The 17,192-nt window shown below is 37.9% G+C and overlaps 1 protein-coding gene across 5 annotated transcripts in view; it reads right to left on the bottom strand.

The window, feature by feature from the left end:
• FBXL20 (F-box and leucine rich repeat protein 20) overlaps positions 1-17,192 on the bottom strand; it is a 104,186-nt gene that overhangs the window by 3,074 nt on the left and 83,920 nt on the right. For all 5 annotated transcript variants that reach the window (XM_055316153.1, XM_055316171.1, XM_055316162.1 and 2 more), the window contains 7 exons: positions 12,876-12,971; positions 10,865-10,991; positions 9,363-9,437; positions 6,600-6,730; positions 4,533-4,593; positions 3,191-3,235; positions 1,447-1,503 (listed from right to left, as the gene is read on the bottom strand). In XM_055316153.1, coding sequence (XP_055172128.1) covers positions 1,447-1,503; positions 3,191-3,235; positions 4,533-4,593; positions 6,600-6,730; positions 9,363-9,437; positions 10,865-10,991; positions 12,876-12,971 — 592 coding nt within the window. The remainder of the gene's footprint in view (positions 1-1,446; positions 1,504-3,190; positions 3,236-4,532; positions 4,594-6,599; positions 6,731-9,362; positions 9,438-10,864; positions 10,992-12,875; positions 12,972-17,192) is intronic.

Here is a 17,192-nt window from a genome sequence, read left to right as displayed (position 1 = left end):
GCCTGATGCAGGGCTCGATCCTACAACTTTGAGATCATGGCCTGAGTCGAAATCGAGTTGGACATTCAACCACTGAGCCACCCAGATGTCCCTCTGTGTGTGATTCTTTTTTTTTTTTTTAAGATTTTATTTATTTATTCATAGACACAGAGAGAGAGGCAGAGACACAGGCAGAGGGAGAAGCAGGCTCTATGCAGGGAGCCCAATGTGGGACTCGATCCCGGGTCTCCAGGATCACACCCCAGACTGCAGGAGGCGCCAAACCGCTGCGCCACCGGGGCTGCCCCCTCTGTGTGTGATTCTAAACATACTGTGTGAATTCATGCAATGACTGAAAACAGTTCCTGAACAAGATACGATATCCACCCCCACATACAAATTAACACTTTTCTACAGGGACAAGAGGGGTTCAAGCTTTTCTTGAACACAATTTTCTGGAATTTGGACTAAACACTGAATACCTGATACAGAGAAATTCCAAAATAGTTAACTAACTGAAGATGATTCCTACACCTGTTAAGTGTGGTCATCTCTTCACATAAACCTCTTTATCAATTTTCCTTAAAACCCTGGTTCCTCCACGTGAAACTCAGAACCCCTTGTCCCAATTCTGGGTAGTAATATGTCATCAAATACACACAAAAAATGAGCCTGGACACAAAATAGTTAAGCAGAATGTTTTCCCACAGTGTTACTGGAAACAGTAACAGAGAACACCCCCAGTAAAGCCATGACTAATTCTGTTTTACAGTACCATTTAATGTCAGGCTGAAGTAAACTGTATTTTGGGCCACCTTGTCTCCTGGATCTTTGAAATTTATTTAAATTTTTATTTACTTATTCGACAGGAGAGAGGGAATGCATAAGCAGGGGGAGCGGGAGAGGAAGCAGCAGACTCTCCACTGAGCAGGGAGCCCAATTCCGGGCTCGATCCCAGGACCCTGGGATCATGACCCAAGCTGAAGGCAGGTGCCCCCTGGATCTCTGAAGTTTAACATCCTTCAGGGTTAAGTGTAATTCATGTGGGAGAGAGAACTCATATTCTCCATGTCACTTTTCAATCTCCAAGTACATAATCCTTGGTCCTCTATAAGTTGGCAACTTGTAGAAATATGTTTTACCGGGATCCCTGGGTGGCGCAGCGGTTTGGCGCCTGCCTTTGGCCCAGGGCGCGATCCTGGAGACCCGGGATCGAATCCCACGTCAGGCTCCTGGCGCATGGAGCCTGCTTCTCCCTCTGCCTGTGTCTCTGCCTCTCTCTCTCTCTCTCTCTCTCTCTCTCTGTGTGTGACTATCATAAAAAAAATAAAAAAGAAATTTAAAAAAAAAAAAAAAAAAAAGAAATATGTTTTACCCAAAATGGTAGCCAGACACCAAGAAGAAAATAAGAGCTAGGTTTTGACTAAATCCAATGAACACATAAAACTTTTAAAAAGTCAAACTTACCAATACTTGAAGTCGAGGACAGTGTATAGAAAGTTGGATTAATGTGCTATCTGTTATCTGAAAGAAACACATAAGTTTATTATAGATATAATTCCAGAAAAGCTTCACGGCTGTACCTCATTCTTGAATACATTGTATTCTAAACTGGTATCCTGATATTAATCGTAAAATAAAAGAATCTTAAGATTGAAATTTTATTTGCTACTTGAACCTGTTCTTTGAGAACCTATCCAGGCAGGTTTGAACATATCTAGTCATCTGTAGTCTTCATCTTTGAACAAGTCTGTTGAAAAATCTTTTGTTTTGAAATGAATGAAAATCTGTCCCCTTTTAACTTCTACCCACTGGACTTTGTTTTACCGCCTTAGAACCACCACACAGAAAAGAATAAGAAGACACTGCTCCATAAAAAAAATTAATGTGGGAATATCCTCAAATTTTTAAGAATATATATTTATCCTATATTTTATAAGCCATGTCACAACTCTGATTTGATAACCTGGGAGTCAGGTATTTTCCTGAAGGTGGCAGAAAAGGGGCTGCTGGAATCTGAGTCAACTATGAACATAGTTCATAGAAGGAGGAACTCTTTTTTTTTTTTTAGAAGGAGGAACTCTTGAAAGAAGAACAGTCTTTTATAGTTATCTTAGGCTGGAAAGTAAATCAGTGCTTCTTTACAAATGCTTCTCTTACTCTGAAATGATGATGATGATTATACTGTACATAGCTTCACAGGGGCTAAGAAATGGTGGAAGATGCAAGGCACATGCATATCACTCAGGAGTAACACCAGAGAGGACACAGAGGACACTCAGGCATGTGCAAGAGATAGATGGATGTCAGTAAGTTTTAATTTATTATTATTTTTATTTTAAAAAGATTTTATTTATTTATTCATGAGAGACACTGAAAGAGATAGGCAAAGACATAGGCAAAGGGAGAAGCAGGCTCCATGCAGGGAGCCTGATGTGGGACTCCATCCCAGAACCCCAGGATCATGCCCCGAGCCAAAGGCAGACACTCAACTGCTGAGCCATTCAGGCGTCCCAGTAAGTTTTAATTTAGTAAGAACAGTTGCTAAGTGGTGTCTGGATAATAAGTAATTTAGAAAAAATTAACTTCTATAGGTACTAGGAATATCTTTATTTTTATCATTTTTTAAAAAAAGGGCAGTGCCATATTATCAATGTGATGGGGCTTTAATTATTTCTTAGTATTATAACCCTATAGGTCTAAGGAAACATTTTAATATCTTTATGGTCTCAATGCTTGGGCTTGCTTTCTTTCCACTGGTAACCTTACCGATGGCATGTATTTCCCTACTTCCTTACCACATATACCATGAGTACTTCTGCCTAGGAAGCCTGGAGGACACCTCAATAAATGGAGCCAGCAGTGCTGCCAGATACTACATTAGGGTAGGGAACTGAACGTTCTCATGTACCTGTATTATGTAAGTTTTTTCTTTTCTGTAAGTTTCTACCATATTGTATCTCTCTCTCTCTCTCCTTTTTTTTTAAGATTTATTTATTTGAAAGAGAGAGAAAGAGAGAGTGCAAGTGGGGTGGGGGTGGGGGCAAAGGGGGAGAGAGAGAATCTCAAGCAGATTCCCTGCTGAGCAAGGAGACCAAGCAGGACTTGATATCATGACTCTAAGCCAAATCCAAGAGTCCAATGCTTAACCAACTGAGCCACCCAGGTGCCCTATCAAATAGTATTTCTGAGTAAAAATCCACACTCTTACCTGAACACACTCTTCCAGGTCCATCTTTTCAAGCTCATGGCAATTCTACAGAATATAAAACGAAACATTATAGCACCAACACTTAAAACACGGGAAAAGGGATGCCTGGGTGGCTCAGCAGTTGATTGTCTGCCTTTGGCTCGGGGCGTGATCCTGGGGTCTCCCATTCATGTCTCCCATGAATGAATGCAAAAATCTTACGTTTCAGAGTTGGTGTCACTCTAATGTCACTTTCTGCCTTAGTCCATTAACACATTTTATTTATTTATTTATTATTACATTATTTTTAAAAGATCTGATTTATTTTATTCATGAGAGACAAATAGAGAGGGGCAGAGACATAGGCCGAGGGAGAAGCAGGGTCCTTATAAGGAGTCCGATGTAGGACTTGATCTCCGGACCCAGGATCACACCCTGACCCTGACCCGAAGGCAGATGCTCAACTGCTAAGCTACCCAGGCGTCCCCCATTAACACATTTTAAAAGGCCTTGATCACAGTGGAAATTTCTCAGTTATTCTACATTTGAAATATCTATCTAATCTCTTACAAGTCCAAGGGAATAAATTTTCTGAATATTAATACCAAGCTAATACAGATCCTTCCAACCGTAAATAATTTAATGAAAACTATTCCTTTGGAAGAATGGAAGGTAAGCTTTGTGTCCTCATTTAGTTATGCCACATGCTGCCCCTCACCCATTAGTATTCCACCAATCTGCATGAAAGCAAATGTTCCTTCTTATATTCCATTATACTGCTTAAAGACAGCATAATTTTATTTTTTATTCACTTTCTAAAGTTTTCATTTATTTGATAGAGAGAGAGAGAGAACATAAGCAGGGGCAGTGGGAGAGGGAAAAGCAGGTTTCTCCCTGAGCAGGGAGCCCGATGCAGGGCTCGATCCCATGACCTGAGTGGAAGGCAGACACAACCAACTGAGCCACCCAGATGCCTCAAACAATCTCCATTTAAACTCAGGCTTCTATGTTTCTTTCAACGTTACTCTCACCCACCAGTCGCATACCAAATAACCAAGAAATATTTTTTTTCATGAAGCATTAGGAAGGCCCTGTGTAATTTACCATTTAATGAAAATGTGGCAAATCAAGTCTCATGAAGGAGCATCATGTTCTCCAAAGCATGGCTATGTTTCCAGAGTAGTTTGTGTTATACAGGCTTATAGCTGCAGCACAAGAATGCTCAGGCACACCTGCGAGAGAAGTTCCCTCATATCCCACACCCTCAATTCTACTGTCATTCCAATTTTCCCTCATTGCTCACTGTTCTGGGGGAAAAAAAAAATCCCACACCAAACCTACAGGACCAGGAGAAAATACTTACCCTGGCCAGAGTGGTAAAGCCTACATCTGTTAATTGAGAACACCTTGCCACTTCTAATATTCTGTTAAAAAAATACAACACAAAAGTGAAAGTCAATCCTGTGTTCCCTGAAAACTGGGTTTATTAAAACAGCAAGAAATTAAGAAAACAACCTCCTGTTCCCTAAGCACTGCATGATATAGTGACATTAACAGCCAAGTGTATACAGATCTTGCCATTCATTTTCATGGAGTCATCATAAAGTGGTCCTGTAAATAACACATTTCAGGGTGATGCAATCAGAATAATATAATAGAAGCTTGTATTTAATGCCAAAATGCATGAAAAACGCACTTAAAAGCCTTCTTGATGGCATACTGCTAACCCCCAGAGGGCAGCCTGCTCCTAGAAACCAAAGGAAATGGAGATAAATACTCTGTTTCAATTAATCTGTTGCTCAAGTAAATTATTCTCTTTCCCTATTTTACATGTAGGTTCACTCAGATTTAAATAGCTTTTAAAAATGTATGACGGGACTGTTAATTACAGTCCTGTCCCAAGTATGAAATTCCATACTTATGAAAAAATGCCCTTAAGCTTCCTGCCTCCGCCCACAGGCTCTCAGGGAGGCCCAGGGCAGAGCAGGGCTGAGCTGGCAGCCTCTTTCCTCCTCAGGGACTGCTGAACACCAACCGAAAGCCCAACCACAGGAAGAGGATCAAAAGTAGCTCTTTTCTGTGAAAAGTTTGGTGGCGTCTGCATGATAGTACCAAAGAACATTTTTATGTTTGCTTACAAATTGCTTACTACGTGAGCTGAAACAAAGTTACAGTAAAAGAAATCATTAACAATCAATTAGAAACGGATATTTAATGGGAAAGCGTGATCTGACTGAAACCTAACTTTTGATGTTTGAGAATCGTTGTGTTCAAACAATAAAATAAACCATGAAGGAGTAAGGAGCTGAACACTCCTCTCTTTAAAAGAGAAAAAGGTAATGTGTAATATTCTTAGTGAGGAGTCTGGCTACCTCCTCAGCTCCAAGCCTCTGATATTATTAATTTTGACCAAGTCTATGATCAATCAAGGTGTTTTGATAATCTAGGCAAATTAAATTTTCTTTTAATAATTATGGTTAGGCCCCTAGCCAGGTGATAATCAAAAACTTTAATAAAGTTATATGGGTTTACAATGATTATTATATGTGGTTTCCTGGGTTCTGGAGCCAGACTGCCTGGGTTTGAATCCTTGCTCCTGAACTCACTAGCTGTGAGACCTTGAACAGGTTACCTGACTGCTCTGTGCTTTAGTTTTCTCATCTGTAATGGAGATAGTAACAGTGCTTACATGCTATTTTGAGGACTGAATGAATTAATATTTGCAAATGACTTAAAACAATGGTTAACATATCTAACATGTTAAGTACAATAAAGGTTCTGTTATAAAAACAAAAAAGGTATATGGGGATCATGCCTATTTATTACAAAACAGCATGTTATGTGCTTTTATAAAACCAATATGGGTTTGAAACCATATGCATGGTAATATGGCATTCTTGGTAAATATTCAGCCAATCCTATATTTAGACAAAGAGGAGGAAACATAGAGAAATAAGGCTTGCTCTAAAAGACTATAAGCACAAAGGAAGTTTTCTTGCAGGGCTGTTTTTTCTTTTTAAATACTTAACTATGTATCTGGCATCATTACCACAACAAATAACCACAGGGTAGGTAGGCCCTTAAGAACTTTCTCCAGAAAAAAAAAAAAAAGAACTTTCTCCAGAAAGGAATTATATGAAAGTATTAAGAGAAAATAAAATGCCTTCATTTCATTTCTCAAGTAGTGAAATAAAATGTTAATTTTATTCTACTATGGATAGCAAGAAATAGGAAATGGGGGCTATCACCCCTTGGTTTAAGCCAATTACATGTAATTAAATGAGGTACAAAGCAAGCAGGTGAGCATCTAAAAGGGCAGCAGCCTTGTAGTGTCTACCTTAAAAATATCAAAGTTCCAAGAGATAAATTTGGGTGAAGAATGCCTTTGTTCCTTTCCCCAGATTTTTTGAGCTAAACAAGAAATGTTTACCTAAGCCGTGGACAGTTCTGACCTAGAGCATTCAGGATGGCATCTGTGATGTTGGAGCAGCCGGAGGCACAGAGGGACTGTAACTTATGGCACCCTCTGCATATAGTAATGAGACCTTCATCTGTGATTTGCTAAAAAATAAGAGCAAAAAACCCCCCATAGATATTAGTAACTCAGCAGAAGAAAAATAAGGAAAAAAAATGTTATCTCTGAAAATAAGCACGAAAAAGAAAAAAACAGATCTAATATTAATCAAGCAGCAGACCTAAAAGAAAATGAACACACTTTGTTCCTCATTTTCAGTTCCTTTTGATTTACTTTGTGAGAGAATCTGCTCATTTTTTTCCCCTTCTTTTTTTAAGTAGACTCCATGCCCAACATGGGTCTTGAACTCACGACCCTGAGATCAGGAGTCACACGAGACTGAGACCGCCACGCACCCCTGTGCTCATTTTTGGTGTAAACGGAAGAAGCGCTAATGAGGTTCTTTTAACCTAATGAGACTGGGAACAGCATGAGGTACATCATAGGGTAGATTCAATTAAATTACTTTAAAACCTAGAAAATAGATAAAAACAGCAGTACAAACATATTTGTAAGTCCAAAATTGACACTGATATTAACTTACTGAAAAAATAAAACTGTGGATGACAGTTGCAACTTTGTATCAACCACAGATCATTTCATTTTTTCCATTTATCTATCTTAGTTGTATAATATAAAGAACACCCTAATTTATGGAGATAAACATCTGTATCCAACTCAAATATAATTTTATATGTTTTATATTATTCTAAAAAAAGAAGGTCACACCAATATGTTATGCTAAAAAAAAAGATGCCACTTATAAACACCTTAACATGTTGGATATGATTAGTACTTCAATTTGTCCTGCTAGATTCACAAATTTTGTGTAAGCCTCAGAATAAAGCTCACTTGTCATCTCTGCTTAATAAGTGTCCTTAGGTTGCCAGGACAACTGGGAAAAAAAAAATCAAGCTTTAAATATTCACTGTTTAAATCAGTATATTCTCAATATTGTATAACTGAAGCAAGATACAGATTTAAAAAAAGGATGCTAAGGCAGATACAAGATTTATCCATGAGGATAAATTAACAAGGATCAACACATGTGGAAGTAACTAAAAAAGTGCCATGCAAGTATGATGTACAGTTATTACTAAATGAGGATAATTGAAATGTAAAAGGGGAGGCAGCAATCAATAAACATGCATATGTATCAGGTCAACGAGAATTTGTGTCACATAATATTGGGAAAATATTGTAGGGCTGTGTTGCTCTTTGCCTCTTAATGTTTTCAAGTCTATAAGGGATTACTGAAGAAGAAAGTCCTATGTAACAATTCTTCAGATTCTAAAATAAAACTTACCAAACTTTTATGTTTTCAAATTAGACAAGAAAAAGAGAATGACCAAGAATGTACTTCGGTCATGTCAACAGTTTTGGGCAGAAACGTGAAGTCTTAGGAATAAGAATCATTGCATCACATTCTACAGAAGGAATGACTTATGTCCTAAGATCTGGGTGAAGGGAAAGAGTAAAATAGATGATAGAACTGGTTCTTTATGATTACTGGCTGTGATTTCTGTCTGCTGGAAGGATCAAGGAAACGAAACTAAAACAGAAAAGGTTAGGTATGGTATGTATGTATTTATATAGTTGTGCAAATGTGTATTTAACATATATCCACACAAATATATACAGTCTATCTATGTGTGTGTGTAAAATCCAAAGATGCCTGAGAACAATTTTTTTCCTATCACTGTAAGATGATGGTTTCATGTGTATAACAGTTGTGTAAGCTCTTCCTGTCAGGCCAAATATTTCAGTTTCATAAATGAAATTAGGCAAATTCTGAGAGCAATGATGGCAATCAGAATTAGAAGTAAGCAGTGATGAGAATTAAAAGGAATGTCATTCCTTTAAACTCAGTCTTCAGGAGGCCTCCCAAGCAGATCATTTATCAGTACCATCCCTTAATAAGGGCTGGATGGGGAGGTTGCTTCAATTGCACAAAACGTGGCCTTTTATGTGTCACCTTTAAACAACCGCTATGCTCTTAAGTTTCAGGTGATCATACAAGAAGGGGAGGGTATAATGAACAGAAGTTTAGCAAAAACAAGGAAAACCCTCATCAATTTTTTTTATTGCTATGAGAGGCTCTCATTCCAAGGCAACAGATATTTGTAATTTTTAAGACAAGAGAGAAAAGCTAAAAGTGTATTTGTTGTCAATGTTCTAGGACCCTGAATAGTTTCAGCAAATTCTATGTACAAAATGCAGGGCTTTGGGGATAGACCACCAAAAGTTGACAGTCTAAACAAGCCAAATGTGAACTACAAATACTACTTGGAAATTAATTTAGAGAGTACATTTTGCTTGTCATCTGTTTAGATCAGTGGTTCCCAATAGTTATGACTGAGATCTTATTGGCATGACTGCAATTAATTTACCAAAAATATTCTAAGTACTAAAGTCTGTGAATAATTCACTTCTAAAAGTAGAAAAGAAAAGGAGTGGAGTTATAGTTTGCTTATTTGGAATTCTGCATGAGGTATCTTTATTACCTATGTCAAAACCCTCAGGAGTGAGTATCATTAAGCATGCAAAGAATCATCTGTGTGTTTACTGTGTCCCCAGGGCTGAGGGGGAAAAACCACTGATCTCGATGACTGAAGCTCTTACAAAATATTACTGAAATGAATTACTGAATATAAAAGAATTGTGGGAAGTGCTGCTTACTAAGCAAGTCTGCAAGTTCAAAGTCACCAGTTCAGGACAGTGTGCACCTATGTACTTGAGAGCTTCATCTTCTAGCTACAAAAATTAAAAAGAGAAAAATTATTACAAACATCATTTCAAGGGATAAAGATTTAGGACTATATATATACATTCTAAATACAGCCAACCAAGTTTCAAAGGAACAATGAACCAGAAGCTGTGATCACATAAAGGTGTAATTCATATCATTAGTATGGCTATTAGTATTTTTCATCAGTTCCAACCACATCAAATTCATACAATCACTAAATCAAGAAAAAGATAAACACTGCCTAATGTTTATGGATTTTTCTTCTGATAAATATGCCTCATAGCATTTTGCTCAGGGATTATGAAGCTAAAATAATTTTCACACTTCTATACTTCCTATATAAAGTTTTTTAAAAAGAAACTTTTGGGAGCATGAGCTGAGAAAGGAATCCGGTTTATCTCCTGCTGGAAGATCAGTGCCATGCATACAGTGCTGAGAACAGATGGCAAGTAATTGATTATAATGGTGCATCCCAATCAATATTTTTCAGGATTCCATAAATAACCAGAAGCTCAAGCTGTTGTTTTAAGGCAATTTTACTTCCAAAGCTCTGTCTCAAACAATGGAACTCCTCCCACCATGGTGAAGGAATAAAGGCCCTTTTAACAAAATCCAAGGAATGGTTTCAGTAATCATTAATAAAATAATGTTACAAGAGCCTAGCCCTACTTTGTGTCACTTCTAAACTCATTTTTGATTTTTCCTTCAAATGCTGCAATGTCAACTCCTCTCTCTCTCTCTCTTTATTTTTATCACAGTAAAATAGGAAAACAGTAAACTTTTTAATGACAAAATATGTTGGAATTTGTAATGTGACTGGCAGGAAGTAAACATCAACACTATGAATTGTAGGATCTGTACACCTGGCACATTTAACCTGGTAGTTAAACCACTAGCGAAAACTGCTAACTAAGACTGCCTTCCTTGTCTCTCCAGTTCACAGTCTCAGGCAGTGACAACATGGCAAGTTTTCTTTTCAGATTAAATTGTGTAATATGCTTCCTGCCCATGGAGCATGCTCAGTGAGATTTTATCTCCCCACCTCGCCTACCCTTAGAAATTATCTTCCATCAGATGTTAATTCTTTTCATACATATTTTTTACTCTATGGAAGACACTTTAATTTTTGGTAACCATGGTTTTTTTTTAATTTTATTTATTTATTCATGATAGAGAGAGAGAGACAGAGACACAGGCAGAGGGAGGAGCAGGCTCCATGCAGGGAGTCTGATGTGGGACTGGATCCTGGGACTCTGGGATCACGCCCTGGGCCGAAGGCAGGCGCTTAAACTGCTGAGCCACCCAGGCTGCCCGGTAACCATGTATTTTTGATTAATAATATAGAACTACATATTTCTTCAGCCAACATCTTTGGGCTGCCTACAAAGTTCCTGGTTCTTCTAAAATTTACAGGCATGACATGGAGTATTACCTGTGTGCAGCCTTTTAAGAATAAAGCCTTCAGACCCCCACAGCCTCTCACTAGTGCTTGGATGCCATCCTTGGTTACTTGGTCACACCAGGAAATGTTTAATTGCTCCAACAGTGGACATCCCTCACTGAGGACAAAACAAAATGAAACAATCTTATGACTAAATTCAGTTCCAAAGGCACCAAAGTCTCATTTTATTGGCTATTTAGGTCAGGGAAAGGCTACAGCTCCATGCTTTCCCACAAGAATAATTACATTTACTTAACATAGATTTATAATATAGGCAATTCAACAACAACAAAAAAGCATATTTATCAAGGCTGGTGGAGTTCATGTGGGACTTTATCACTATGGCAATCAGAATTAAAAGGAAGTGGTGATTAGAATTGAAAGGAATGTCATCTCAAATCAGCTAAACAAGCATAAAGCACAATATTGTTTTTCAGATGTATTAGACTGTTATGGAGATTTATCCTTTGCAAATGTATTCTTTTTGCACATATCACACGTTTAAAACATCTCTGGGAAAGAAATAGGAATTAAGTGACCTGTCAAGTTAACAGAGTAATTAGTGAAGTTTAGATTCATATTCCTTATCAAATAATTCTATTACTTGTCAAAGTAATAATGAAGACGTTTAAATTATTTAAAAAATTATACAGGATCCATAAATTTTCCTTATCTCTGAAGTCTCTAGGGTACTGTCTCCATAGACTAAATTTAGGATATATTGTGTTTGATCTCTGCCTTCTATCAAATACCAGTTTCATCTTTGATTTCACATTTGAGCTATGCAAGAATCCCAAGCGCAAGGTGGAAAATATTGCTTTAATTGTTTTATAGAATGATGGTGGGGGATCTTGTTCAAGTCCATTCTTCAACATTAACAGTGTGACTTCAGGCAAGTCCCTTTAGGATCCTGCCTGAACTTCTCTTAATCTAAGATCAGCCATAGCCTATATTCTCCCCAAATGGATGCACTCACTTCTATAATAGCACTTATCACTATGATATAACAACATGTTTATTATTTTTTCTCCTACTAGACTCTGAGCAGCTCCTAGGCAGTAACAATACCTTATTTAGTGACATCCCGAGGTTAATCACATTACCTGGCATTCAAAAATGTTTTAGATTTTCTTTTTTTTGTTGTTGTTTTAGATTTTCTTATCTATTACATGTCTGTCCTATATGCCTCACATAGTTTTTAAATACATGAAATTATTTATGTGAAAATATTTTATAAGCTATAAATGTTGTATTATCCTACTTATTATCCTACATGGCAAATGGCCTTTGATACACATGTACTCAATATTCATAGGAAGGTCTAGAAAAAGCCACATTTCTAGGTTACTTACACTTAACTAAACCTACATTTCTTCTTTTAATAGCTTAATTTTTATTACTCATGAAACATAACCAATACATGGGACTATAGTAACTTATAAAAGACTGATAAAAAAGTAAAGGTACAAAGAGAATGGACATTTCACCTTCCTTAAGGCACACCTTCCGTAATGTACTTTAAAAAGCTGTCATTTTTATAAGACAAAAGTTGTTATTAAACACTGGCAACTTTGTATGGTTTGGCCTAATATTATCAAACAATGATAATACTGTTTAATCCTAACAACAGCACAATGAGATGATAAGGAAAAGTTCACAAGGGTTACATTTGTCAATCACCTGACTCCACAGAGTGCTGCTTTCATCACTAGCTATAATGATATGTGGCGTTTTGGGGAGTGGGGGAGAATCAAACCTTCATAGAAATCTAATCATTTATGGATACACTGTACCAGTCTGTTCAGAATCCTAGTTACCTCTAGTCATTTTACCCTGAATGTGTCCTGTAATTTGGGCAAATGATAAAACAGAAGATCTATTCTGAACTATAGTACATACCCATAAAACAGTTTTCTTCAATTCCAACTTTATTTCAGTTATTTGAAATGAAAAAAAAAATCAGTATTCTGATTACTGGACATTCTTGTTATAAGAAATTTACCTCAGAGCTTTAAGAGACATGTTTGTTATTGATGTACAGGAAGCCAAGTCAAGGTGCCTGAGTTTGGAACAGAACTTGCTAAGGCTAGTACATGTACTGAAAAATGGAAAAAGGAAAAAATAATGAATAAGCAAACAGGAACACATCTTCAGTAAATCATACACCATTCTTATTAAACATATGTGTGTACATAAGAACTGTAAAATTTCCATACCCCAAATAAAAGCAGTTATAAATTCTGAGACCTTTCTTGCTGAGAAACAGGCAGATGCCATTCACAAAGAAGAAAGGCTGTACTGCATAGGAGAATCTGCATGAGGGGATGATGGTGCTTGATTCTCATTTGGAAATGTTTAACAGCAAACTACCTATGTCCTCACAGGAGACCTATGTGCATTTTGCAAATACAAAAATACCAGAAAGCTAGCTAGTACTTGCTAGCACGTGGTGCAACATGAAGATGAAAGCTCTATCTCTATTCTTTATTATTATTTTTAAAGATTTTATTCATCCATTCATGAGAGACAGAGAGAGAGAGAGAGAGAGACGAGACATAGGCAGAAGGAGAAGCAGGTTCCCCACAGGGAGCCCGATGTGGAACTTGACAGGGGACTCGGGAAGACACCCTGAGCGGAAGGCAGACACTCAACCGCCACCGAGTCACCAAGGCGCCCCTCTACTCTTTTTTTTAGATTATTTATTTATTCATGAGAGACACACACATCAGGGAGCCTGATGCTGGAGTCTATCCCGAGACCCCGGGATCACGCCCTGAGCCACAGGCAGACACTCAACCCCTGTGCCACCCAGGTGCCCATCTCTGCTTTTTCACTTAAATCTCTGCTCAAGATAACTTTTTGCATGGCAGTAACGAAATGGCTGGATTTTTGCAAGGTATACTGAGGATGGACCAGCATCAAGGCTCAAACAAGCTAAGTTATGTAATATTACTACCTGTCTTTATGACTTTTTTAAAAAAAAAAAAGATTTTTGAGAGTGAGCAAGCAAGAACAAAGGGGAAGGGCAAAAGGAGGCAGAGAGAGAGAATCTTTAAGCAGACTCCCAGCTAAGCGCAGAGTCCAACATGGGGCTTGATCCCAGAAACTTGAGATCCTGACCTAAGCTGAAATCAAGAGTTAGCCACTTAACCAACTGAGCCTCCCAGGCCCTCCCCTCCCCCTTTTGCATTGGCTACAATCTCCAACAGAATGTGATAGAAATGGTGACATATAACATCCTCACCTTGCTTCTGATGTTAGGGTAAAGGACTTAGTCTTTCATTGAGAAGTATGATGTTGGTAGTAAGTTTCTTCATAAATGCTTTTGATCAGATTGAGTAAACTCCCTTCTATTTCTAGTTTGTTGAGAATTTTTAAATTATGAATGAGTGTTGGATTTTGTCATGTATTTTTTCTGTATCTGCTGATGTAGTAATGATCTACTGTTACTTAAAACAAATTACCCCAAAACTGAGCAGCTTAAAACAAGAAAACATTTACTATCATAGTTTTTGAGGGTCAGGAATACAGGCACAGGCAGCTTTAGTAGAGTGCCTCTGACTCAGGCTCTCTCACAAGGCTGTAATTAAGCTATTGGTCATAGTTGCATTCATCTAAAGGTTAACTAGGTGTCAATTCCTTTCCAATCTTATTTAGGTGGCTACTGGCAGACCTTAGAAGATCCAATTCTAAGCCCACTCATTTGGTTTTTTTTTTTTTAATTTTTATTTATTTATGATAGTCACAGAGAGAGAGAGAGAGAGAGAGGCAGAGACACAGGCAGAGGGAGAAGCAGGCTCCATGCACCGGGAGCCCGACGTGGGATTCGATCCTGGGTCTCCAGGATCGCGCCCTGGGTCAAAGGCAGGCGCTAAACCGCTGCGCCACCCAGGGATCCCTGTTTTTTGGTAGGTTTCAGGTCCTTGCTGGCTGTTGGCCAGACCTGAGTTCCTTGCCATGTGGCCCTCTCCACAGGGCTACTCAAAACAGGGCAGCTTGCTCCCCCGAGAGCCAGAGTCCTGAGAAAGCACAGCAAGATAGAATCACAGTCTTCTGGTAACCTAATCTCCAAAGTGACATCCAATCTCTTTTGCAGTCTTCTATTGTTAGAAATGAGTCACTAGGTCCAGCCCACGTTCAAGGGAAAAGATTACACAAGGTTGTGAGTAGTAGGAGGTAGGGGTTACTTGGGGGCCATTTAGAGGCCACCAATTGCACTGAGATGATCATGTGGTTTTGTCCTTTATTCCAGGCAGCAGTAAATCTCACCAGCTGCCTATTTTTATATGGCTCACAAGTTAAGAATGGTTTTGGTGTTTTAAATGGTTGAAAAAACATTTTTTTTTTTTAAAAGATATAGTTTGGGGCAGGCCCGGTGGCGCAGCGGTTTAGCACCGCCTGCAGCCCAGGGCGTGATCCTGGGGACCCTGGATGGAGTCCCACGTCGGGCTCTCTGCATGATGCCTGCTTCTCCCTCTGCCTGTGTCTCTGCCTCTCTCTCTCTGTGTGTCTCTATGAATGAATAAATAAAAAGATATAGTTTGCAACATGTGAAAATCATATGAAATTCAAATCTCACTGTCCAGAAATAAAGTTTTATGGGAGTACACTTATGCCTATTTGTTTGTGTATAATCTATGGCTGCCTTTGTAAAACACTGACAGGGTTGAGTAGCTGTGACAGATTAACTGTTTGGCCTACAAAGTCCTAAAAATATTTACTTATCTGGCCCTGTACAGAAGGTCTGCTGACCTCTACTTCATTCTACTAATTACTGAGATATTATATTAATTGATTTTTAGATATTAAGGCACACTTGTATTTCTGGGATAAATCTTACTTGGTTATGATTCAAAATCCTTTCATATATTACTGGATTCAGTTTTCTAACACTTTGTCAAGTATTTTTGCAGTTCTGTTTCTGAGGGATAACAATCAGTAGATCCCCCTTTATTGTAATGTCTTTGGTATGAGAAAAACATTGGCCTCATAGAATGAGTTATAAAGTACTTATTTCATTTTATGAATCAGTTTGAAGATTGGTATTATTTCGTCTTTTAAATATTTGATGGAATTCACCAGTGAACCCATCTTGGCCTGGGCTTTTCTTTATGGGATGCTTTTGAATTATGCACTGAACTTGTTATGGATCTGTTTAGATTGCCTTTTTTTTTTTTAATACGTCAAATTTGGTAATTTGTGCCTTCCCAGGGACTTGTCTCTTTCATCTCGATTGTCTAATTTGTTAGTATAAAGTCTACCAACTGAGCCAGTCACACACCAGTCCCTGATTTTAAACCTTTCTTTTCTAACATACACATCTGAAACTGTATTTTTCTCTAAAGTATTGCCTTTGGTACAGTCCACAAGTTTCAAATGTTGTATTTTCATTTTTACACAGCAATACATATTTTATAGTGTTCTTAGTAACCTATTCTTTGACCCATATTATTCTGAAGGGTGATATTTAACCTTCAAATTTTCCATATATGTTATTGATTTCTACTTTAATTCACTCACTATTATTTCAATCTAAGTTCGTTGAAAGCATATTTTAGTGTGTCTCACTGAATACTCTAGGGGCACTTGAAAAGAATGTTTATTCTGGTACTCTCTGGTATAGCATTTTGTTAAGTATCAATTAGGACAAGTTCATTGACAATACTGCTCAAGTACAGAACTTTACTGGTTTGTCTACTTATCATTTACTATTTAATATCTTTCATGTACATTTTTTCCTGAAGTTTATATCATCTCCTATTTATAATAACTACCCCAAGTTTCCTATGATTAGTGATTATAATAGTATCTCCTTTTTCATCCTTCAATGTCTATATTATCTTTAGGTTTTCTTAAATTCTAGAGCATATTTGTACTTGCTATGTTTAAAATTTATTGGTCGGGCAGCCCAGGTGGCTCAGCAGTTTAGTGCTGCCTTCAGCCCAGGGCCTGATCCTGGAGACCCAGGATCGAGTCCCATGTCAGCCTCCCTGCATGGAGCCTACTTCTCCCTCTGCCTGTGTCTCTGCCTCTGCCTCTCTCTCTCATGAATAAATAAAATCTTTAAAAAAATAATAATAAAAATAAAATTTATTGGTCAATTTTATAATCGCTATCATAATTTCTGGGTCTATTTCTTTCTTTTTTTAAGATGTTATTTATTTATTCATGAGAGACACAGAGAGAGAGGCAGAGACATAGGGAGAAGCAGGCTCCATGCAGGAAGCCTAATGTGGGACTCGATCCCAGGACTCCAGCATCACGCCCTGAGCTGAAGGCAGACACTTAACCACTGAACCACCCAGGTGTCCCATCTGGG

The sequence above is a fragment of the Nyctereutes procyonoides genome, unplaced genomic scaffold (genome assembly GCF_905146905.1).
Source record: "Nyctereutes procyonoides isolate TBG_1078 unplaced genomic scaffold, NYPRO_anot_genome, whole genome shotgun sequence".
Classification (NCBI taxonomy): Eukaryota; Metazoa; Chordata; class Mammalia; order Carnivora; family Canidae; genus Nyctereutes; species Nyctereutes procyonoides.
Note: the sequence above shows the minus strand (reverse complement) of the source record. Positions and strands in the feature narration are given on the sequence as shown.